The 24,775-nt window shown below is 34.6% G+C and overlaps 2 protein-coding genes across 2 annotated transcripts; one reads left to right on the top strand and one right to left on the bottom strand.

The window, feature by feature from the left end:
- Positions 1–499: 499 nt before the first annotated feature.
- LOC125074287 (dymeclin) lies at positions 500–14,299 on the bottom strand. Its single transcript, XM_047685581.1, has 17 exons — positions 14,206–14,299; positions 13,557–13,701; positions 12,924–13,070; positions 12,037–12,163; positions 10,967–11,118; positions 9,790–9,909; positions 9,420–9,556; positions 8,604–8,816; positions 7,982–8,061; positions 7,617–7,739; positions 6,020–6,145; positions 5,741–5,903; positions 5,560–5,658; positions 4,385–4,443; positions 3,611–3,781; positions 2,759–2,884; positions 500–2,495 (listed from the first exon to the last, which is right to left on the bottom strand). Exons 2-17 carry the CDS (start codon positions 13,694–13,696, stop codon positions 2,361–2,363), a joined length of 2,118 nt encoding a protein of 705 aa, XP_047541537.1. The 5' UTR covers positions 13,697–13,701; positions 14,206–14,299; the 3' UTR covers positions 500–2,360.
- A 513-nt stretch (positions 14,300–14,812) lies between these two features.
- On the top strand, positions 14,813–22,495 carry LOC125074368 (putative ATP-dependent RNA helicase TDRD12). Its single transcript, XM_047685675.1, has 3 exons — positions 14,813–15,118; positions 15,388–16,208; positions 16,583–22,495. The coding sequence occupies exons 1-3, from the start codon at positions 14,841–14,843 to the stop codon at positions 21,022–21,024; spliced, it is 5,541 nt and encodes a 1,846-aa protein (XP_047541631.1). The 5' UTR covers positions 14,813–14,840; the 3' UTR covers positions 21,025–22,495.
- Positions 22,496–24,775: the final 2,280 nt, after the last annotated feature.

Raw genomic sequence — 24,775 nt, 5'->3', positions numbered from 1 at the left:
CTCCCCACCTCTCCGCGACACAACACCACTCCGCTTACAACGTCCTTTGTTCTCACCTCATAAAATCAACGCTACAGAAGAAAAGAGGAATGTGAAGTTCGTACAAGTTGGGCGGTCGGAAATTAGTCACAAGCTGCTTTTGTAAATACAATTCTAGAAAAACAAAATTGTTGATTGCTCAACCCATGCGCCTGTAGTTAGATTGACTCTCTCACCCATCAAACCGGAACACAACAATATTCATTATTGCTATTTGGCGTTAGAATATATGATGAGCGTATAGTACATAGTACATACTGAGTCGGACTTGCAAACGGCCGTACCATCAAGTAAGCTTAAATATCCAACTTCAGACGGGCAAATATATTTTGCGCATATTATACAATAAAAAAGAAATTATACTTTATAAAATTTACTCGTAATCCTTACAATAATATATCAGCATATCGTTATATAAATAAAATTTAATTATTAATGTATACATTTTCTTAAATGTCGATACAAATAATCGCTACACAAGTGACGTGTATATTTGCATGTCGTTTAAATATGATATTGTATTTCCCCCTCCCATCATTACTTCGCTGTGCCCTCCATAAGGCTGTATATACAAAGTACATACATACGACATATGTCTGTATAAATATAATTTGTTAAATGAACATACAAAGGAACACTTGAAATAAATTTTCAAAAATTTTTTACAATTCCATAGTATAAACTTTATTCTACTCAATATTTTATTATCTATGGATAGCAAGCCACTGCAAAATTGTCTATGGTTCATAACACTACCGAGTTATTCCAATACAGATAATAAACTATTTTCCTTTAACCATATTTTATAATAATGGATTGCTTTTTTTTATACTGATAAATCTTCTATTATATATATGTCTAGATAGACTGTCAAAGCTGAGAACACGTCGAAACAAATAGTAGCCAACAGTTGGACACTAAGTACACGCACACTAATATAATAGAATGAAGTTAAGATAGACGAGACTCAAGGATAGCTTACTAACGCCTATGTGTGCGTACAATAATAAAGTCGGCCCATTTGTGTTAGTTCTTTTATAAATCACTTTATCTAGACATATAAATCATCATAATTATAATCATTACGGGTACTAAACAATTACAAGATATATATAATTCATTGTAAAGAGTAGACATTCTTTCTAGAAAATCTACGTCACTGGACAAAAAAAAACAAAGACAATCTGTTGTTCTTATCACTAAGTATAATTAATAAGGATTAATAAATAAATAAAATATTATTTTTTTCAGTTCAAATTGAATTATTTATACATTTACTTCTGGAGAGACCAGTGTCTGACTGTGTTTAAATATGTCATATCTCATGACATCCGTATATAAATACCTCCGATGCACAAAGTTTACACCAATTATTATAATTAAAAAAACTATTCCAATATAATTAATACGGTTCAATTAAACAAAGAACACCAGAGGTATCGGTATTATGAGTCCCGCGCGATGAGAATGGGATATGGGTCTTTCGGAACTGAGACGCTTGCGGTCCGCGGCCAGCGTGTCGTCGGTGACGTCGGCAAACTCGCGTCGATGCTCGATGTCATGTCATTGTGAGTTAATTTTAGCAGCCTGTACATTTTCCACTGCTGGGCTAAGGCCTCCTCTCCCTTTGAGGAGAAGTTTTGGAGCATATTCCACCACGCTGCTTTGAACCCGAAATCATCGGTTAAGATGCACGCGTTCTAACTTAGTACTAGCGTTAGATTGAACAATAAATTTTCGAGTGAACTGTACTGTTGTCCGTACACCTGACTTTAGTGTTGTTTTATCAGTATTTATGCGTGGACGTGCACGGAGCGGCGCTAATAAGTGGTGAAAATCCTAAATAATGTGTGATGCTGAAATTAAATAGCTTATAATTGTCTGACGTAGAATATACGTATGTATATCAATGCTTGTTTCTTGGTGTAGACATCTTGCTTGAGATTTCCTGATGCGTTATTTAATCGATTCACGATTGTACAATTAAATTATTGATAATGATATCATTACAGCACATTAATAAATAGAAAGAAAGGTAAATTATTCACAAGTCTATCCCAAATTTTAAAATAAATACATACAAACACCTACATAAATATCTACAGACATAATCTCTTAAAATGTTATTTAGAGTTGGAAAATTATTTTCAGAATTCATTTGCTATCGCTTCTTAATTCGTGATTCCCATTCCCACAGCGCGCAAACTGGACAAGATTATAAATATCCACTTGAATACGAGCTAGAATAAAAACATATATCGAAACGATAAGTATAGGAGCTACGGTCGAGGGCCGGTCCTCTGCAGCCGGATGGGCCGCCATCACGCGAGCAGGTCGGCGCGCTCGCTGGCCCAGTACACGCCGCCGCACGCCGCCACCAGCGCCCACACGTACGGCGTGAAGAACTCCTCGGGCCGGTCCTCCTCCACGTAGCGGAACTTCAGGTCGGGGAATTTCTGAAACGGGCCCGCCGCGTTACGCACTATCCCAACTAACGATTTTTCATATATATAAATTATTTAATTAAGAACAGGATTAATTTCAAAGAAGCCAGCCTTTGAATTTTATAACCGTGACCGAAATTCATGAGGACTTTGTTATTATAAGAATATTTATCAATAACATTTAAAGTAACACTACAAAATGTTTTAATACTTTATATCATAACATTATTATTATTAAAAAAAATCTTTAATGATAATACAATCATAATTCATACCTTAAGCCTATCACTGGACCACTGCTCCGCTCCCTTCTTAATGCACTGTAACACTTCCGTCACTCCGAGGTCACTACCCGCACCCTCTTGCACCCTCTGTAGTCGAGTCGAGAAATAACCAATCACCTGAAAACAATAATCAACATACAGTTTTGATGAACTTTAAAATATAGACAAGGAGCCAGAATTGAAAATGACAATTGATTTTATCTAGCGTCAGCATGAATCCCCTCCACTAACCAGCCCACATCCATCCATAGTGGTAACTCATTTCTATATTATTCAATGCAACAGTAAAAAAAATTTAAGCTAAATTAATTTACCAAACCATGATTATCGACAAGGCTCTAAACGGGATACCCTGTGTCCAAATAGGTCCAAAAAAAATTACAATACAACACGAATCCGGAGCCCGGACTTTGAACAAGAGCAGTGCAGCATAACCCCAAAGTCAATCCGGTCGTGTCAGATCTATTTTCCCATCGGATTATAAGAGGGAATTGATATAGAGCGCACGTCTTGTGGTTGAGGGTACACTTGTGTATTTTTAATATAACATGTCCTACACGTGGTTGCTAAAATATGTCTAAAATCAAAACTAGTTTCAAAAAACAGCTCGCGTTTGAGGAAGAGGGGGGGGAGGGGGTTATTAGTGGTAATAATGATAATAAATAAATAAATATTGGACAACATCACATACATTACTCTGATCCCAATGTAAGTAGCTAAAGCACTTGTGTTACGGAAGGTGTCAAGTACGCTATATGTTTTTCTGTACCTGACGAATTATATGTAAAATTTCATGATGAAAACTTAACAATTTCCATATTTACAATAATCGGTAACGCTCACCATTTCAATGTTCTGCGCGATGTGATGATGAGCGTGCTGCTGGAACAGCTGCCGTTTGTGAAGCAGAGCGTACACTAAGTTCAGATTGTTCGAAAGCTGATGCGTGAGACACGAGTTGATTATTTCGAGGAGCATCCTTAGAACTTCATCCAGGACTGCTATGTGTTCCATCTGAAATTGTGGAATACAAATAATTAAAAATACGAAATGAGTATAGGAAGTTTAAGAACAGTTTCCCTGGCAGAAAAGCTGAAAGGGCATCCGTTATCATGGCATGTTTATTTTATATGTACTCGGGAGACGTCGCTTCGTGCGAGCCCGTCTGGATAGTTACCAACCACTACTTTGTGTTTTTGTGTTCCAGTTTTAAGGGTGAGTGTGCCAGTGTAACTACAAGAGGTATAATAAATTCCCAAGATATGTGGCGAATTGGCGATGCAAGGAATAATTAAAATTTCATACGGCGACAATGTCTATGGGCGGTTCTGACCACTTACCATCAGGAGGCAGTTCCACCGTCCACATAACAAAAAAAAAAAATTAACTTGTCTATTTTAAAGTTCTATATTGTTGACATATAAACATAACTAAAATACAATAAGTAGATTAAGGTTAAACTAATATTAATAATAATTACTAATAGTATTATGAAAGAAAATGCTAGGAACGCCGAAACCTATTCAAAGTATTGCAATAATTAAGATCAAATATTCGATTCGTCCATTTAATTCAAACGTGGGAACTTTTTCGATGAAATATTCTTTAAAGACTTACAATTTCTTCTGTTTTTTCTTCTGCGTGATGTGGCAATTCTATACTATTTATATCACCTCCTGTAACATGACACACAAGTACATTTAAGATTTAAATTTTATAATAACTAGCGAGTAGCCCCAGTTTTCTCAAGGGTGCAATTTTTTATTACCATGGCATGGCATTTTGTAGCCATGCTATTGTACATGTGAATTGGAAAAAAAAAACAAAAATATCCCGCTGAGTTTCATTTGCCCGTTCTTCTCAGGTCCGAGGTGTTAAATTCCGAACCGGTGGTAGATTTTTGACAATCAATAAGCAAGTGTAAACACTTCTATATTGAATAAAGATTTTCGACTTTGACTTTGACTATAATAAAGAAAATAATATGATATAAATGTAACTTTTACCCCGTAGCAATCTTACGAGTAAAATATTTTTAGAATTGCATTATTGGTCCCTAGGATAGATACTAACAAAAAAGTTTCACCATTTATTGATATTACTATAATAACAAAAATAAAATGAATTTAATTCAAAAACCAGGTTAAGGAAAAATATTAAGTAGTATTTGCAGCTCACTATATGTAAAAAGGGCAAAAATCTTCCGTGTTACATTCAAATTTGATCTTGAAATTTTTCTGATATTATCATATTAAGGGAGGAAAATTCTTTAAAAGCGTTATAGTTTATCTTTAATACTATTTATTCGTTAAATTCAAGTTTTTATATAATTAATTAAGTCACCATTGTCTAAAAACTACAATGGCAGAATGTGTGGTAGTGGTGTGTTTGGCGGTAAATAAATTTATTGCTAATTCAAGGGTTTTATAATCCTGCAAAAATGGCAGCATTTTAAAATTTTAAATATTAATTGATATATAATGCAAACTCAATTGACATTTTTGAATTCAAATTAAAAAAAAAAACAACATATTAAATAATACAACATTGTAAAAATAAAAAATAAAACTCTTTTTTGTACACTGTGACATAAAGTTTGTATTCCATATCGCTGTTCAATATAAATAGCTAATTTATGGGTAGATTTATTATAATGGAATTAAACTGTAAAACAACTTTTTTTTCTATAATATAAAACTAGCCAGAATAAAATATTTAATATCTATTCGAATATCCGACTCAGCATCAAATTTCGTAATGAAAATAATTAAAAAAACTTTCAAAGTACTCACCCTCTATCTCGGTACACAGCCTCGCCCTCCGCTTCGTCAACGTCTCGAACAGCGACACGAGACGTTGGGCGACGTACGGGTGGAGGTTCCTGAATTCACCTGCGGAGTTATCGCGCGGTCAGCGAACGGCCGTCGCCACGTGTACACGTGTACACGTGTCAGAGGTCAGCGAGGCACTCACAGCTCATGTTGGCGATGGCGGCCAGGCAGTTGGTGTGCAGGTACTTGTCGCGCACGCGCGCCATGTTGTACTGCAGCGCGCGCACCACCACCAGCACGGCCAGCCCGCCCAGCGAGATCTCGGAGATGGAGCGCTCCGTGTACCACGGGATGTTCTTCAGCATCTACCGGGTGACATGCGTTTCGACTATAAAAAATCTAAGTAAACTCTGAAGTTTTATATTACGAACGAACAGAATGAAACCGATACTTTTACGAGTTTATAGGAGATCATACTCACGATTAGGTGCACGTTTTTAATCAACGAGTCGTCCTCGGTCAATATCAGGAGCACTATCAGCGACATGTAAATGTGGTGGGAGGTGCTGTCCGGGGCGTTGTACAGCACTTGCAGGATCGGAACTAACTGAAACGATTCCATTTTTTACCAACCCATGGCTTTTAAGCAATATTCAGTCGCACACATGTGCAAAACATCAACATCAATACAGACCAACAAACGAGTGCGTGCGCGTGCACGCACACACCCGCACTATGATATATTGTATTACGTTAGTAACACAATACATAATTTAACTAATTGTGTAATTTAATTTTGGTGTTGGCTGATAGTAATACATAATAAATAATGTAATAAGTTATATTAAATTTATACAAAGCTGTTGCTGCTGTTGCTGTATTAATAAACTAATACATACAAAAATGGTCACAATCAAGTTGCTTATAAAAAAAAATTTTTTTTTTTTTGAAATCTCTTTAAACTTTGCCTGTAAGAGTATTTAAAAAAAAATAAAGATTTGACAATAACTCAGCAATTGGATGACAATGACAAAGAAGATAAAAAAAATTGAATTGAATTGAAAAAAAAAAGTATACTAAAAGTTAATTGGGACACTAGCAAAGCCTAAACTGTCATATTATATCGCTTTGAGAAACTGTCTTTAGCTCCCTTTCCTTGATGGTAAGAGGTTACCTTTCTAGGATCCCAGGATACAGGATATAGGATCCCAGAAAGCGATCAAAATGCCTCTGTTGTCAAATTTATACTTATATTTTTTTGTGTGCGTAAGATTATTATACAATTAGTGAGTTTATGATTGATAGCATTCCTTGGGAATGAAACGATCGCCTCCTGGCTATTTCTATTCATATTTAATATATGTAAATAACAAAATTGCCAAAAAAAGATCCACTGAGTTTCTTTCGCCGGTTCTTCTCAGGTCAGGTTATTTCCTTTTCCGAACCGGTGTCAGTGTTTAATTTGACTATCAATAAGTTAGTGTAATGCTTCTATATTGAGTAAAGGGATTTGAGTTTGAGACATACCAATGTGCCACCGAACATTGGATCAATTATCAAGTATCATAACTTATTGCTGTAAGTACATTGACTTTGTTAGCTATAAAAAGAGAATTCGAAATTATTTCGTATCACATATCCGTATGAGTATAACTCTATTCCAACCATAACAAGAAACAAGTCAAATAAACAACATTTGACAGCAAATTGACGCGATATCATTGGTCGAGAGCTTGATTAATCTATGATATTCACTATGGATTTGTGAAGAAAATGCGTTTTGAACGTCGACGAAACTGTTATCGGAATTTTGGATGTAAAATTAAAGTGGAAATAAGTAGTTAGGTGCAATAGTATTGTATTATAAATAAGGATGTATTAATAATAAACTTTTAATAAATACTTAAATCTAAGGTTTGTTTATCTTTTTTCCTACTTCCCTTGGAATAGGCTTTACATCCCAAATTACACATCCATAACATCTCTGATATATACAGTAACCATTTTAAATTTATATTTGTGTATAATTAAAACTTTAATGTTAAATAATAATTATTATAAAATACAATTTGACTAACCAAATTTTCAATATTCGGTCCGTTGCTGACCTGGCGCTTGTACGCCTTACACGAGTGCAGCATCAGGTACAGCAGCAGGGTGGAATGTTCGCAGCCCGCCGTCGCGCACAGGGCTTTGTGGAGCTGGAATATTTATACATCGAACTCTTAGTGAAACATCGACAGGAATACATCGAACTCTTAGTGAAACATCGACAGGAATACATCGAACTCTTAGTGAAACATCGACAGGAATACATCGAACTCTTAGTGAAACATCGACAGGAATACATCGAACTCTTAGTGAAACATCGGCAGAACTCAAAATTTGAAACTTATGTCTGGGTCTTATAAGAAATATTTAAAAGTAAATATTAAATACTCACAGCGGCCAAGTCTATCCGAGGAGGAGTTACTTGAGTGACGCTGCCGTTTGTGTCCCGGTGTGGTGTGGTCGATGATGTGTCTGGAAATCATTATTATTAATATGAGAACTGTAGTATGTTACAGCGTATAAATATGCCACTGCTGGGCAAAACCCCCTTTTGAGTAAAAGTTCAAGCTTAGTCCAACACACCTTCAAAGCGAGTCAGTGAATCTATAGCACAAGCCCATCTAAAACTAAAAGTTCTTCAAGATATTTTCCGTTAAACGGAAAAGAAAATACCCTGACCTGAGAAGAACCGGCGAGAGAAACTCAGCGGGTTTTTTTTTTGTAATTTTAATATGTACATATATGTATAATAAATAGCCATTGATACATGAACACTTTTTTTTAATTTGGCAACAGAGGCATTTTGATAGCTTTCTGGGATCCTGTTGTAGAACCTTGTACATTGCCCCACAAGAGAGCTACCAACTCTTTGCAGTCGAGTATCAGGGTTACACAGTTTGTACTTGTACTATGAGTATCACATTTACCGACCCCCCCCCCCATTTGATTGTATTTATCTATATATATTATTGGTAAATTGTAATATACATAAGGTTTAAAAACAAGTATATTACCGGATGTGTCTTCACAGTGCAGCAGAGCGACTCGATACAAGTTATCCTCGTGGATGCAGTGGTTGGCGAGCGCCAGCAGCAGGAGACACGACTGGTTCGCCACCGGGTGCTCCTTCTTCAGACGGTCCAGCAGCTCGTGCCTGTCCAGGGGGGGGTTCGTGTATATCGTCTGGCGAGCGGTCGGGCTGAACGTTAGCATGCTCCATAAGCTGGCTGGAAATGTTAATTAATCATCATGACGGATTTCCTTTCCGGCGGCAAATATCAAAAGAGTTACAAACATATTACAGTGCACGCAGCACTTGCTATACCCTCATCCTCATAATCCGGGCGGCATATCCGACACGACCGGAAAGTGTTCAACCACAGGACCAATGATTTACGTGCTATCCGAGGCACGGCAGTGTTACCCCGCCAATGTCCAGACACCGTGCTATTTTTATAATAAATCGATCCTACACATTATTAACTTTCTTATTAAGTTCAACGAGTTATAAATAAGGCAATATTTCGTAAAGGTCCATCCATTTCCTGGTGCTCTTTCTCATAAAAGCCTTTTTTTTCTCGCTTGAAAAACGCGTTAAGCTTTTCCCCCACATTAAATGGGGGGGGGGGGTATTGTCGAATTTGCCAGTATCCGGGACGCCTAGCACCCTTGTACACCGGGATCCCCACTAAAAAACCAGCGGTACCCTCTCCGTCTCTTCGGCGGGCGTCACGGGATATTATACACAATATATACAGAACCAAATGATTCTTATTCTTATTAATTAATTACTCAGTTGAAGTAAAAAAAAAACAGGAAATAAAACTTACACGCTATATTGATCAACAAGCTCCCGGGCCCCTGGGCCCCGAACTGTGGGGGGGCCGGCAACATCACTGAAAGATTTGTCAGTAGAGTCTTCACTAGTAAAGGGGCATGCATGCTATATCTGCCTTGGAAAAGAGTTCTGAAACAACAGATAATATTTCAACCGTTAATACATATCTGTATACCGAGTTCAAGATCCAATGTCACCTAAGGGACAGATATCCGCATACATGTGTGGAAAATATATTATGAAATTTAAAAAACCACCATGAAAAAATAGATATTAATGTTCAGTTATTAAAATTATTACAATAATAATTACAAGTAAAAACAATATTTGACTTTAGGGTCGCCATATGACAAAGAATTCACCTGAATATCAAGGACGTTTCAACGAGCTGCGTCTGTCCGTGCACGCCGGCGAACATGTACACCGACATCAGCACCAGCAGCGTGTTCAGGCATTCCAGGTGCAGGTAGTAAGTGTTGTCGCTGGGAGACAAATCAATCATATACAGAGTGTTTCATTTTGAAACAGATTTAGAATAAGGGCCTTGGGAATTAAATTACACAGCATGCAGCTGGATTTTTTTTATTTACTTAAAATAGGCAGTCAGGCTGGCTAATCGACCATCTGCTGCAGGATTTTTTTTTTTTTATCTAATTGAAATTGGCAGTCACAGTAGGTAAATGGTCACGTCACCATGGATTGTCACTGTAACAAATATTAACCACCTTTACATCGCCAATGTAGTACCCAAATTAGAAAATAGAAGTTACGTCCCTGGTGCCTGTAACACTGGCCCCCTTAAACGTTCAAACCGAAACACAACAAAATTAAATATTGCCTTTTAGCTGTATAATATGTGATGCGTGGTACATACCCATTGGACTATGAGATTTAGCTTTAATAGTTTGCTATTGACCAATCAGCCAGCACGGTCAAAATTCTGGGGGGAACATTTTTAAATATTTACTGGCCCAACTCCCAGAACCCAGGTTATGGGTTCTACAGCTGTATAAGCTTGCCAAATTTTTACATAGGTTGATGATTGGTTGTTTAAAATTTTAATTGGTGGTAGGTCCTATGTGCAAGTCCGTCTGGGTAGGTACCATCCACTCATCAGATATTCTACCGCCAAACAGCAGTACTCAGTATTGTTATGTTCCGGTTTGAAGGGTGAGTGAGCTAGTGTAACTACCCTTGTGCCCATTACCGTTTTTACCATAGGACACATGGGGCACGTGCCCAGGGCCCCCATCCTGAGAGGGCCCCGAAGATACAACAATTTAAACCAAAAAATATCTAGCAAAAGGGCCCCAAATTCATCGGTGCCCACGGGCCCCAGCATAGCTTGAGACGGCTCTGCTTGTGCCAAGGAACATAAAATCTTAGTTCCCAAGGTTGGTGGCGCATTGGCGATGTAAGGATTGGTTAATATTTCCTACAGCGCCAATATCTGTGGGCGATGGAGACCACTTACCATCAGATGGCCCATTTGCTCGCTACTATGCTTATATCAGTATAAATTACATATTTTATACATACGTTATTGGCACATCAATGATTAATCCGATCAGGGCATCAATGAGCATCTCAACTCGGCTCTCCCCGTTAACGGCTTTGGTTGTCTGCAGGTCTGGCGAGCTGGTTTCTTGTGTTGGAGACGATGATGGTGACTGTTCTTGTGGAGTGGGGGACTGAAATACGTGTAAACGTAATTAGTACGCACGGGCGATATCCGAGTTTTGTGACATCGGTTGTGTAACGGATGTTTGGATTAAGTTTCGGTGTTGAGGTTCGATTTCAGATGTCGCCCTGTCTTTGTTAAACTTTACATTGTACGATATGTGAGAAAGAGATGAAACGAATGTGATATCGAAATCGGTTTAACATACGCTCGACACTTTATCTCTTTCTCACAGATGGGGTTACTGTTGAGTTAAAGCGAGATAGGGCGAATATTTCATGAGTTTAACGTTATCGTACTTTGAATGCTTTGACTTACCAGAACGATATTCATAGTTTTTTAGATGCACGTCAACATCAAATCGATGACTACTGATATTCCGTCGACATCCGATTTTGGATTAGTTTCGATATATCGGACACATGCCTAATTAATTAGATCCAGCACCGGATCTACCGTATGGCTTTTTGGGCCCCAGCTAAGTCAAGTCAAAGTCAAAAATAGACTATAATAGGAAATAATCCATAACTTTATTAAATTAAACAGATCGTATGGTTTGCAGCCGTTCAATTAATTTAATTCAAGTCTACATTCAGGTGTGTCTTAAGTGGGGCCCCTAAGTAGTATTAGCCCAGGGCCCCCTAAATTCACGGTCCGGCCCTGATTAGATCCACCTACATGCCTAATAAATGGTCCAACATTAAGTCATTAACAAAATACCATAGATTACTCTAATCTTTTATAACATAAATCATTCATATTAATATTTATATTTAAGAAAATATATCTGTCTACTGCCTAAAGTTTCACTTCTGGGCTAAAGACTTTTCTTTTTTAGTATCAATTGTAACCTTCATTCCCTTGAATGACATTCTGGTACAAATGTCATATTCGGCCAACAGTGGGCCATTAACCATAATTAACTTACATTCAAAGTCCTCCCTTGCACGTCCAAATGTTTGCAGAGTTCATATTCTGGTACCAGCTCCACCAAATACTTAGTAACCGCCCGTATCACGAACAGAGCGTTATAACTTTGCCAAGCTAACATTACACTGTAAATAAATATACATTTGATTGCTTACGGTGCTCATATTGACTGTAGCTAATTCCAAAAACAAGTACAGGACTTAAACACAAATAAAAAAATAGTTAAGGGTTAGCGATAGTATCAATAATCTATCGATACTATAGTCACCTGTCAATACTATCGATAGTATCGATAGCTCCCCATGAGCAATACTATCGATAGTATTGCAAAAACCAATACTTTTAACAGATTTAACCTAAACTATCGATAGTTCAAAACTATCGGTAGTTATTAGAATAGTATCGCTTACAAAGAGCTAGCGGTACTATCGATAGTATTGCCCTAATCAATAGTATTGCTCACGGAGAGCTATCGACAGTCAAACTATCAATACTTCTGCAACGATGAAATAAACAACTTCGACAATAAATTGACGCGATATGATTGGCCGGAAATCTTGAATAGTCTATGAAAATCATTATGGATTTGGGAAAAATCGGCGTTTGAATATTGGCGAAGTTGTCAGCGTAACTTTGATGGTAAAATTAAAGTAGATATAAGTAATATACAGCTAAGTTTTGCCTTTTATTCTTTATTTGATTGGAATATTTATATATACCCATATACGATGCATAAATAAAACATCCGTATAAATAATTCGTTTCGTATTTTTCGTAAGTTACACAATCGCAAGTGACGTAAAAACTTTATAGCTACTCAAAAACAATTCGTCAATGTAGGAACCGGAAATTATAAACGATACATATCTTTTTTCATGCACTTACTTGTCCGAATTTGGTGCTGCTAAAAGTTCCGTTGCTCGTGTTATAAAAACCTGTACTAGAGAGCCCAGATTGCCTGTCTGTGGATTATTTTGTAAGAATTTCTGTAGTAAAGATTCTGCACTAGAATCTAACATCAGCTGTTCCTCGCTAAAAATAAAAAAAAAAAGAATAATTCTAACTTAATGGATTGACTTAACTTGAAACAATATTATTTTAAGTTAAAGCTGCAGACAGGAAATGTTATTGCAAAACTCATGATGCAAAGCCTCAGAGAAACATTATGATCGAAAAAAAAATGCACCTCAATTCATTAACTTTTGTCATTATTATACTCTAGTTAATTCACGGAGTTAATTTGAATATCATTATAAAGATAATTTGTATATGTATAATAAATTTAATAAAGTAATATTCAATAATTGGTTTACTTTTCCAAACCTATCATATTACTAAATTAGTTAAATTATCTTACATTATACAGAGACACAGCTGTTCAATTAACAAAATATCATTTAATAATTAATGTTATTTATTAACAGAGTCAGTCAGTCAGTCTAAAGTTGAAACTACTTCAGAACCATATACAAGATTTTACACACACATACAAAGATAAAGAATGAAAAAAATACTCACACATTGGTTGGTATCTGTATATTAAAAGCGAGAAGTTGATTCCAAAATGGGTCATTGGGACATATTATCTCATTAGAACAGAATCTTGCTACCAATTCATTCGTTGATATGTCCGAATATTTCGTTACAGCAATCCCCATTTTTCCTATAAATTAAAAAATATATATCACTAGTACATACCACTATATAAAAAAACACATTTTCACTGTTAACCGATTAAGAAAACAAATTCTTTATATGTCAATATAAAAATAAATATTTTATAGAAATATTCATTATGTATAACCAAAATATATACAATAAAAACACCGTCTATGGGTACACGTTATGTTTATATACCTATTTAATAATGTTACTACATAATTAAATAGCAAAATAAATATTAAATAGTATTTAAAGTCACCATCTTATTTGTTTCTATCTAAATTATAGGAACTATATTATAGAAACAACGTATTTATAATAAGCAATATGATATCAACGACAACTAATTTAAAATATTAAAATAGTTTAAATTCGACGATTAATATGCAAAATTATCTTCTATTTCGGCCGGTGATAGATACCATTGATTCATTAGTCACATTAACTAATTTATTAAGCCATTCACATAATTCAGTTCTTATTTTTTTATGTTCACACGACGTACCTTATGTTTTAAGTATTAACTGTGATATTACTAACATTAATTAAAATTTTATCGAAATTTTCGCGATGTTATTTCCCTTAGCCACGAATTCATTGTAGGTTTGACAAATGTCAATTTATTTTTTTAAAGTATTATCCTATGTCAGAATGAAATGCAAATATTAATTATTTTGAGCTTTAAAGTATTTAAGGTTTTATAGTGCTGAATATAATTTATTTTATTATTTAATAACTTTTAACAATAATAAGTAGTTTATGTTGTAATGTTTTATACTGTATAATTAGAAATATTTATAATTTTATAGAAAATAATGATCAACAAAATCAATTAATAACAAAATTTTATTAATATCTTCTTGTTAATCCAAAATTTAAAATAAGTGCTCAATTTATATGATAACAAGATTTTAGTGTATTTTTAATTATAGGGCATAGATTATCTAGTCTATAGATTTGTATTTAGTATTGATCAAATAATATTATTAATCTATGTACTATATATTCAAACTTGATGTTTTCATCTTTTCAGTTTTTATGGATTTCATTGACCGGCGATTTTAAGCAACCACTAACAATTTTGTTTTTTTACAATACGGTAAATATTTTAATGAAAGTAAACACTTTAATTCATTAAAAATGCCGTCTGATTGTTATAAAGTAGAAGTGATCTACTATCTAAATCCCTATTTAATCTGGATAGAAGTATCTGATCCTAACGTACCTAAGGATGATTATATTTTTGAACAAATTGGTTTATATGGTATTTTACCGCTTGAAACTACATTAGATATTGAGAACGAAGTCATTAAGGTTCTAAAATGTGATGATTGGGTAATAGCAGCCAAAACATTAATGACGAATATCCTTAAAGATAGTACCGAAGTGTGGTTTACCCCAACGTACATAGATAGAAGGTAAGATGTTACTTTTATTGTTTAAGCCCGTCTTGTAAGATTATTCCGCCAAACAGCAATACTTATTTGTAGTGTTATAGTTGGAAGAGGGGAGTGAGCCAGTGTAACTACAAACACTAAACACTAAACTATTTTTAGTTTTTGATGATATCTGATTTACAATGCAGATGTACCTCATTTTTAGTTACCAAATATTTTTAAATTTATTCCAAAAGGTTTGTATACTTTAGATTCCTATTCAATTACTTTATCTCATATTTTGTTTCCAGAACATCAATATTTGATGATAACATACATAAATATGGTGATTTGATTATAAAGTCTAAAAATGGTGAATTGAAGCAACTATCAAAATTGTTAATTGCGTCGAACCTCGCACACTTGGATGTGTGTGAATTCCACCGACAACTAAGTTCAGGCGAGATTAAAACCAAACTTTGTTCCATCAAAACACAGGATGTTGTTAAAGAAATTGAAACATATTATACGAAGATGGCTAATTCAAAGATGACATGCAAGAGATCTATTAACAAACAAACATCCGTGTTTCAAATTGGACAAGAATTAGAATCTGCATTGACTGTATCTAATCTTGAAAAGCATAACAATGAAATGTTAAACACAATGCTTGAAAACAAACGGAAAGACTTGGAACTGTGTAAAGACATTGATGAGGAACCCGTGGGCCGAGGTTGTAGAAAATCAAAAGAGAAGTCATATAAGTCACTAGAATCGCAGACCTCATCGTCAGTTACAAATAGTTCAAAATGCAATGACACTCAAGAACTTGATCAGACTTTTAAGAATATTAAAACTTTTTTAGACGCAAATGCAAAAACTAATGATATATCCTCAGAAAGTGTGGCAGACACAGTCAAAGTAAATGCTGTCGAAAAAAAACAACCCCAAGCCTCCATGTTGATTAAGAAATTAAAAATAATGAATCAGTCTGAGAGAGATAAAATCAATAGAGTCCGAATGAAACATAAATTAAACATTAAACAACAGATTGATACTGAAAAATCAATCAATATTGCGAAGCCTATACAACAAAATACACAAACAAATGATGAAGATTTTGAAACTAATGGTAAGCATTGTTAGCTTTCAACTAATTTTCCACTAGCAAGTGTTAAGTATCCGATACTCATCAGATATTCTACAACCAAACAGTACTCATTATTGTTGTGTTCTGGTTTGAAGGGTGATTGAGCCAGTGTAACTACAGGCACATGAAACATAACATCATAGTTCCTAAGGTTGGTGGTGCTATGGTGTTTCCAGGCATGGTTTTTTACTACCCATTTTCAATGTGCGGTGGTGACTACTTACCTAATGGTAATGGTAATGTCTGTATCCTTGAGAATGTGTATGCAAACTATTATAATCCTTGTTTGAGTCAACCCATTAATGCAAAAATAAGAATTTTATATTGAAACATTTTTTTTGTTTTCATAATTTCAGCATCAACCTCTTACCTCAACCGAAAAATGAAAGTCGTCGATGATAAAGATGGTGTGAAACAAATTGCCTATGGACCTCCAGGGATGGACCTTAAACTATGGAAAATTCAGGAAGTAAAACAAGATGTTCAGGGTAATGTGACACAAGTAATCAATGTTGGTGATGTTGGTGAAGAAAAGAAAAGCGAGACCCACAATCTCATAGGTGAAGTTGACTCAGAGTTTAGTATTGAAATAACAAATAAAAAGAAATTGTCTGACTATTGTAATACTATGCTAAAAAACGAGGCAACATTAGGCTTAAGTAGTGATAAACATCTGAATGTCTGTGATGATGATGATTCAAGCGAGAAACATAAGTCATCGACGAGTTCTTTACTTTTAAATAAAAAGTTAAGAGCATACGGCAACTTGTCCAAACGTAACCGTAGTTTGTCTAGCTCTGACACATCCAATAAAGATTCGTCCAGCGTATCCGATACTAATAAAAACATTGACAAAGATGAAAACGACGACATATGTGAAGTCATTCAAAGGATAGATGAACAGTACAAAGTTATACCGTCTATCAAAAACAAACAGAAACAAAATGATGTGACATTAACTAGGTTAAAAAATAATGTCAATCCATTTAAAAATATTGACCCAAGCCTATCAGTCTTCGTCGATAAACTCGTATCACCTATCCTTCTAGTACACACTAAAAAGAATAAACGCATCCAACCGATTTTTGAAATGAGAGACGTATTTTTCAATTCTCATATACATCTCGTACTTAAAAATATGTCGATTGAACATCCGATGACGGTGCAAAGTGTATCTTGGAATACAATATTAAGGGGTCACAGCCTTTTCATGATAAGTCCTCCAAATAGTGGGAAAACTTTGGGCTATTTACCAGCTGTATGTCGTCTTATAAGCGACGTGTGCTTCGATAGTGTTGATAGTGTGGGTCCACTTTGCATCATCGTTTGTGCTACGGCGAAATCCGTTGCGATTATAGAAGAAATGGCGAAAATGTTCCTGGGCTTAGATGATAAAATCTTAGCGTGCTATGCGGGTGTTGATGATTTCCATATTACGACAAAGTTGTTGAATGGTTGCGATTTATTAATATCTACGCCAGCATCACTTATTCGGATAATGCAACTCAGTGAATTCGGTGTCGATCTGCGTCGCCTATCAATTTTTGTATTAGATGATTGCGAACGTCTAGCGGTCACGTACGAGGATGAAATGAAATACTTTCTATTTAAAATTAAAGAAACGGTCGCGGCTAGAGCCAATAACGAGTCAAAAGTTCAATACGTAATCGCATCTCGAGTCTGGTGTGATTTCATGCAACCCCTAGCGAAGAAAACAACACCAGATACTGTAATTTCTTTTAGTGCGTTTCAAGAAAGTGTTCTATATTCGAAAGCCGAAACCTCTGTTAGTTTCGTCGAAATTGAAAATAAGATAGATACGGTATTCGAGTTTTTAAAAGAAATCGATAGATCTAAGAAAACGGTAATAGTTTGCAAATCGGATGATGAAGTCGATTTAATAGAGAGGGCTTTAAAACGATCTAAACACGTAGTGTTCGCAAGTAATAATAATATGACAGTTCATGATCTATACAACATTAGCCTGTCGTGGGCAGATTTCGAAGAACCATTAGTAGGACCGATACTGGTTTGTTGTGACGGGAATTTGACCCATATGAATATAACGGATGCACATCATCTGATTCATTATTCCTTACCAAATCTTTTTTCAATGTTTTGTAAACGTTTCTGTGTTTTAAACGACAATTATCCGTCTATATTCAAAGATGAGAATCAAAACGTTAAAATTAAAATTCTCCTAGACGGAACAAATGTTGAGCAGCTACCGAAGATTATGAACTTCATTAAACGCTGCACAAATAACGTTCCCCAGTTCTTGGATGAAGTTTGTAATAAAATTTTAAAAGACAAAGACTTGATCAAAGCCAAAAATTATATTCCTATTTGCGACAAGTTGCTTATGTTAGGATCTTGTCCAGATATATTCAATTGCCAAGAGAGACATACAATTTTGAAGGAATACGATTCACCCCAAGAATGGATGCCTAAAGAAGGACTTATCAGTTTCAAAATTCTCCATTATCATTCTGCTGTTTTGTATTCCGCGAGGCTTTTGACTAACGTCGTTAATGGTGTCGTTACTAAATATCCACAATCATATAGTTCTCTTTTCATAAAGATGGGTATGTATTACAGCAAAGAGTCGAATAGGAGACTTCACGGTATTCCAAAAATAGGAGATATTTGTGCAGCGTCGGTAAAAACAAACTTTTACGTACGATGTCAAGTTGTTAAAATTTTAAGTAACTATCAAAGCGGTAATCCTAATAATTTATTAGTAAATTTGATCGATGAAGAGAAATATGAGATAACAAGAGATATTTATCTTTATTATCTACCTGAAGACTTAAAAGAAATCAAGACACCTGTTGTGCTCGTCAGATTAGCCAACGTTAAACCTAAAGATAAAGACATTACATTTTCAAATTTAGCAATTGAAAAATTTAAAAAAATAACAGATAATGAGGATCTTTACATCAAAGGGCACGTATCTCTGACTCTAGGAAACTGTGTTTTTGTTGACACATTAGAAGTGTGCCAAGAATTAACTTCTTTAAATGAAACGATCGTGAAACACAATTTAAAACAAGAACTCTTAGAGAATCATGCTCAATTAAACCCAGAGCGCGTACAACAACTTAAAAAACTGTCTATTGACAGTGGTTTGAGTTATGCAGAAGTTGTTAGGCCGGAAACTCAAAATCCGGTTAAAAATTTTCCAAAAGGATCATGGGCACATTTAGAAACTGGTGTATTAAGCACAGTATTTTTGTCTTCTGCTAAAAGTCCCGATAAGTTCTTCGTTCGTCTTAATAAATTTGAATCATGTATGAGCTCTTTACTGCAAGATATTAAAGAATATTCAGAAGGTTTCTTTAATAATGAGCTTCGTAATGTAAAAGAGGGTGATTTGGTTTTAGCTGAATTTCCTGATGATTTGACTTTCGAAAGAGCAAGAATCGATGGCATAAGTGAAGACACAGCGAAATGTTTCTTTGTAGATCAAGGAGACTGGAAAGAAATACCTATTAAGCATATTATTCCAATAACAGAGAAGTTTATAAATAAATTGCCTTTCCAAGCAATTGAATGCAGATTGATAGGCATACAGCCACCGGGCGATGATTGGTCGGATTTCAGTAAAAATTGGTTTTTCAATAATTGTTTCGAAGATAAAAATGGGGATTTAAAACATTTGTACATTAAATATTTTACAAAAGAACCGGCTGAATTTACAGGTGGATACAAATATGGAGTGGCTTTAATAGATACAAATACGGATAACGATGTGGTTATAAATCAACTCATGATTGATCTTAATCTGGCCAAAGAAAATATTAAAGAAAGGGAGTATCTTAACAAGTTGCTTCCAGATACAAGAGAGTCAGGTCACGTACAAACATTTGAAGAAGAAAACGACCACCTTAATGATTTACTTCCAGATACAAATGAGTCTGATCAAATACAAACATTTGAAGAAGTGGAAAACGAAGATGATGATGAAAAAATGTCCAAAATTAATCTGGACATAGTCAGCGCTGGGAATAATACAATTCAAGTACCGCAACCACTTAGATCTGCACCGTTGGTTGATTCTGATTCAAGTGATTTTGAAAGATGGGATGTTAATATGGATCATAGTGTTTTAAGCAATCTATTTCCAAGATTGAACTCCAATATCGAACGTAATGTAACTAAAGATACTGACGATGACTCCAGTGCAGATGAAAATCAAGTTGTCCCTTTTCGCCCAAAAGAGACAAACATAGAAGCTAACATAAAAAATGAACCACAAGAATTAGATTCTGATGATTTTACTTCGTCAGAATTATCTCAAGCATGTAACGTATCAAACGATAAACCAAATTTATCATCAGAGGTAGAACAGAAGAGGCGACCGAAATTGCTATGGCGTCAAAATAAAAATATGGTTTTCGTAAAAATTGAATTAATTGACGTTAAAGACTACAATCTCGAATTTGACGTTCGCAATTTAAAATTTAGTTCGAACGTAAATGGTGTAAAATATGAATTTGAAATTGAATTATTTGGTGTCATTGATAGAGATAAATCTTCTCATGTTAAAACAGGGCTTTATATAACGGTGAAACTAGTAAAAGTTTTGAAAACGAAGTGGGTGTCTTTAACTAAAGCATTTGACACAAAGCATTGGATTACATATGACGTAGATTCTATTGACACGTCGTCTGATGAGGAAGAAGTTGATAAGAGTACTATGGAAAAAATAATAAAGGTGATGCATGACGCTGATGATGAGACTGACGATGATGAGTTTTTGGATGATGTGAATTGTACATATGGCAAATATGAATAATTGTATTAAACTGCTGTGTTGATAAAATCAATCTAGTCAGATATAAAAAAATATATATCCACGCGGTTGAAATATGTACATATTTATACTCAAAGTTAAGAATTTTGTAATTGCAGCTCTTGTGAACTCGCACTTGTTCACTTGCTAGAATACGTTGTGTTTTAATGTTGATAAAGTCCATCAAGTTAAGAAAAACATTGTAAATAAAGGAAATTAAACCGATTCCATATTACCAGCTGCCCTAAATAAAGTGACAAAAAAATTAAATTAAACTTAAGTTCAGTAAAATATTAACTCATTAACGACTTAGATCGTAAGAAATATATGTTGCTACTAAGCTAACCATCTTGGACTAAGATATGTTAAACTAGTTGTCGCACGCGTGTTCACTCGCGTATTAAGGGTTGGTGGTCAGATATTAGGCATAAAAAAAGTAGTCTGTGTCCTTCCTTGGAGTTCAAGCTTATCCCCAAGCAAATTTCATGAAATTCGTTTCAATGATTTGGCCTTCAAAGAGCAACAGACGGACAGAGACACTTTCGCATTTATAATATTAGTATATATGATATTTAATTTATGAGCCTTGTAAGGTTTCGTAGATTTAATGAAAACATAAAACTTATATTTACTAATACATAAGTAATGGCGACGCCTGCTCTCTTATGTAATTATATCGATGTAATGAATACTAATATCCTTATGTATATAGTCAACTTTGTGCGCTATTTTGTGTTATTTTTTTATATAGATTTAAGAAATAAAAATATAAGTTTAGTAGGTACATTTAATATATAATTATACACATTTTTTATAAATAATGTTTAATATAAAAAAAAAACATTATTTATAAAAAAAATGAATATTCCTACTTAGCTAAAAACATCCCGAATGTGATGTGAGATTGTAAATAGTTCGGAGAGCTCATATTTATAGAATGAAAAGTTTCAATTTTCTTTTGCGTTACCTCAAATATGTAACTTAAGATTTAATACCATATTACTGTGAGTAAAAAATTATATTGACTAATTGCTTAAGTTCTCTCCGTTCCACAATTAATTATGTAAAGTATTTTAACAAACAATAGATTTTCTCAAATACTTTTGTATGTAAGACATAAAAAGTAAGATCAGTTATATACACTATAAATAAAATAGGACCTAAAATTGCCCTCGGGCTTTTGGAGCCATTGTATTCTAATACATTTAAGAGTATTTAATATATGTTAAGTAAAATTATATTAATAATTCAAAAATATTTTTGTAAATAGTAAATCTTCCTTAGGAATACTCTAATAGGTATTTGTAGTGATGCCATTTTGTATTATATTTAGACTATTTCGGCATTATTCGTAAGATTTTTGTAAATCGAACTGATTCAACGTTAAACTCCAGTTTCATAGATAACTAGTTATCGCCCGCGGTTTCGCTCGCGTTTTAGCGGTAGGTCGTCAGGTGTTAGGTAAATAAAAGTAGCTTAGTATATCCTTTTTTTATATTATATCGGTAGGCGGACGAGCAAATGGGCCACCTGATGGTAAGTGGTCACCACCGCCCATAGACAATTGCGTTGTAAGAAATATTAACCATTCTTTATTTACATCACCAATGCGCCACCAACCTTGGGAACTAAGATATTACGTCCCTTGTGCCTGTAGTTACACTGGCTCACTCACCCTTCATACCGGAACACAACAATACTGAGTACTGCTATTTGGCGGTAGAATATCTGATTAGTGGTTGGTACCTACCCAGACGGGCTTACTTAGAGTTTAAGCTTCATACTGAATTTTATCAAATTCAGTTCAGTGGGTTGGCCGTGAAAAAGCAACAGACAGACAGAGTTAATTTCGCATATATAATATTAGTATAGATTAGTATATGTTATAGATACTGCTATAAATGTGAACCACATATAGAAATGACTGTCTGTCTATCTATAGTATGACTTTATATGTGATACGTAATTTATATACATAAGAATTATTAACATGAAGTCTTTAAATATATACAAATGTGAATTAGAAGTAGTTACTGTATAAATCTTGACCGCGTGGAATGGTGGCAAGAATGCTAGCAGCATTTCTCCCTTGAATCGCAATTTCGATCCTCTGGGAATTAAACGAAACAGCAAGCTTTTTGCACTGCTACTCCAAGGAGTATATATCCAAGTATTTGTATTTGGTCAAGTGGAACTGATGAAGAATACCACAGGTGGCCACCGAAGTCTTTTATGTGATAGTTATAAATAATGCGTTTGTAGAAGTGATCAGTCATTTATTATATGCAAAATATTTTCAACGCAATGTATTGTTATAAAAACGCCAAGACAAAACGATTCAGTGACTTTTTAATCGTTTTCAAAAAGAGAAGGCTCTCAATTCGATAGATTTTTTTAAATTTGTTACTTAAGACCTCTGTCATTTTATAAGCTGATTTGGAAAAATCGTTCGTTTTTTTTGAGACCATATACTTTTAAGATTGGTCCCACATTTATCAAAATCCAGTTCAGATTTGAACAGTGATCTATGTGGGAACTGCCCAAGGCGATACGTAAAGGGATTTTGATATTTTCAACAATAAATCTAGTATTTGCATTCAATGAAGTATTATTTGGTGAAGTGGAAATGATGAGTACCACATGTGGCCACTGAAGTCTGTGCTTTTGTGTTCATTGTTTTTATGACGTATGTGAACACTGAGCATGGGGCTCACCTGATGGAAAGAGGCTGTCACAGCTGTGACACCGGAAGTTTTGCAGCTGCGTTGCTGGTTTTTAAGAAATGAGTAGGCTGTTTTCTTGAAGTTTATTATGATTTTATGTTTTCTGTTGGTTTGTTTGGAAAAGAGTAGATAGATGGAATAGATGGATGTAGTGTTGGGTAGATGTTGTATGGTTTCCTTTGATGGTAAATGGTAAAAACTTCGATGGACATTGGCTCTGTAAGAAATATTAACCGTTCATTAAATCGACAATTCGCCACCCATCTTGTGTCCCTAGTGTCTGCAGTTACACTGGCTCACTCGCCCTTCAAAAAAATATGATTATTGATGTTTGACGATATCACGTATGATGAGCTAGTAGTACCTACCAAAACTAGTACTAACTTGCACAAAGCCCTACCACTGATTGTTGGGTGGATAAGCTTTTCTTCAATTATAAATTATAATTTTTTGTAAGTCTATATGTATTCTTAAATAAATATAGGAAGTATTATAGAAAATAAGGAAGTATTATGGAAAAAATACTTTTTAAGCCATATTTTATAAATAATTTATCGGCTTAACCCATTTGTATTAAGGAAAATTCCGAATTTAGTTTTTAAAGGTATTCACATATCTTGGTTCAAAGAACACTAGCGTTAATCATAGATTAACGAAAGTTGTAGAAGCTATCTGAAATTGTCTATTAAAACATTTATTCTTAAAAGTCTAGATATTAAATGTAATCGGTTGCGTTGAGAAATCGAAAATATCAAATTCAAAGTATACTTTATTCAAGTAGGCTTTTACAAGCAATTTTGAATCGTTATTTTACAAAACTAACTTAAATTAAGTGAAGCTATCACCGGTTCGGAATGTAGATTCTGCCGAGAAGAACCGACACGAAACTCAGAACGACTATAACTATATATATACAAAGGTACGATACTAACTTCGATGTCATTCTAAAAGCTATTTATGAATCCACATTAAATACCATAGACTATTTTAGATATCGACCAATGAATTCCCAATTCAAGGTCGAAGTTGTT

The sequence above is a fragment of the Vanessa atalanta genome, chromosome 27, assembly GCF_905147765.1.
Source record: "Vanessa atalanta chromosome 27, ilVanAtal1.2, whole genome shotgun sequence".
NCBI classification, from domain to species: Eukaryota; Metazoa; Arthropoda; class Insecta; order Lepidoptera; family Nymphalidae; genus Vanessa; species Vanessa atalanta.
Note: the sequence above shows the minus strand (reverse complement) of the source record. Positions and strands in the feature narration are given on the sequence as shown.

Excerpts from the sequence above, each read along its gene's own strand:
- LOC125074287 (XM_047685581.1), bottom strand. The coding sequence starts at position 13,696 with ATGGGGATTGCTGTAACGAAATATTCGGACATATCAACGAATGAATTG. Across the intron at positions 13,071-13,556 it reads ATACAGATACCAACCAATGT|CGAGGAACAGCTGATGTTAG; the intron begins GTGAGTATTTTT and ends TTTTATTTTTAG. Across the intron at positions 12,164-12,923 it reads GCAGCACCAAATTCGGACAA|TGTAATGTTAGCTTGGCAAA; the intron begins GTAAGTGCATGA and ends ATTTATTTACAG.
- LOC125074368 (XM_047685675.1), top strand. The coding sequence starts at position 14,841 with ATGCCGTCTGATTGTTATAAAGTAGAAGTGATCTACTATCTAAATCCC. Across the intron at positions 15,119-15,387 it reads CCAACGTACATAGATAGAAG|AACATCAATATTTGATGATA; the intron begins GTAAGATGTTAC and ends TTTTGTTTCCAG. Across the intron at positions 16,209-16,582 it reads TGAAGATTTTGAAACTAATG|CATCAACCTCTTACCTCAAC; the intron begins GTAAGCATTGTT and ends TCATAATTTCAG.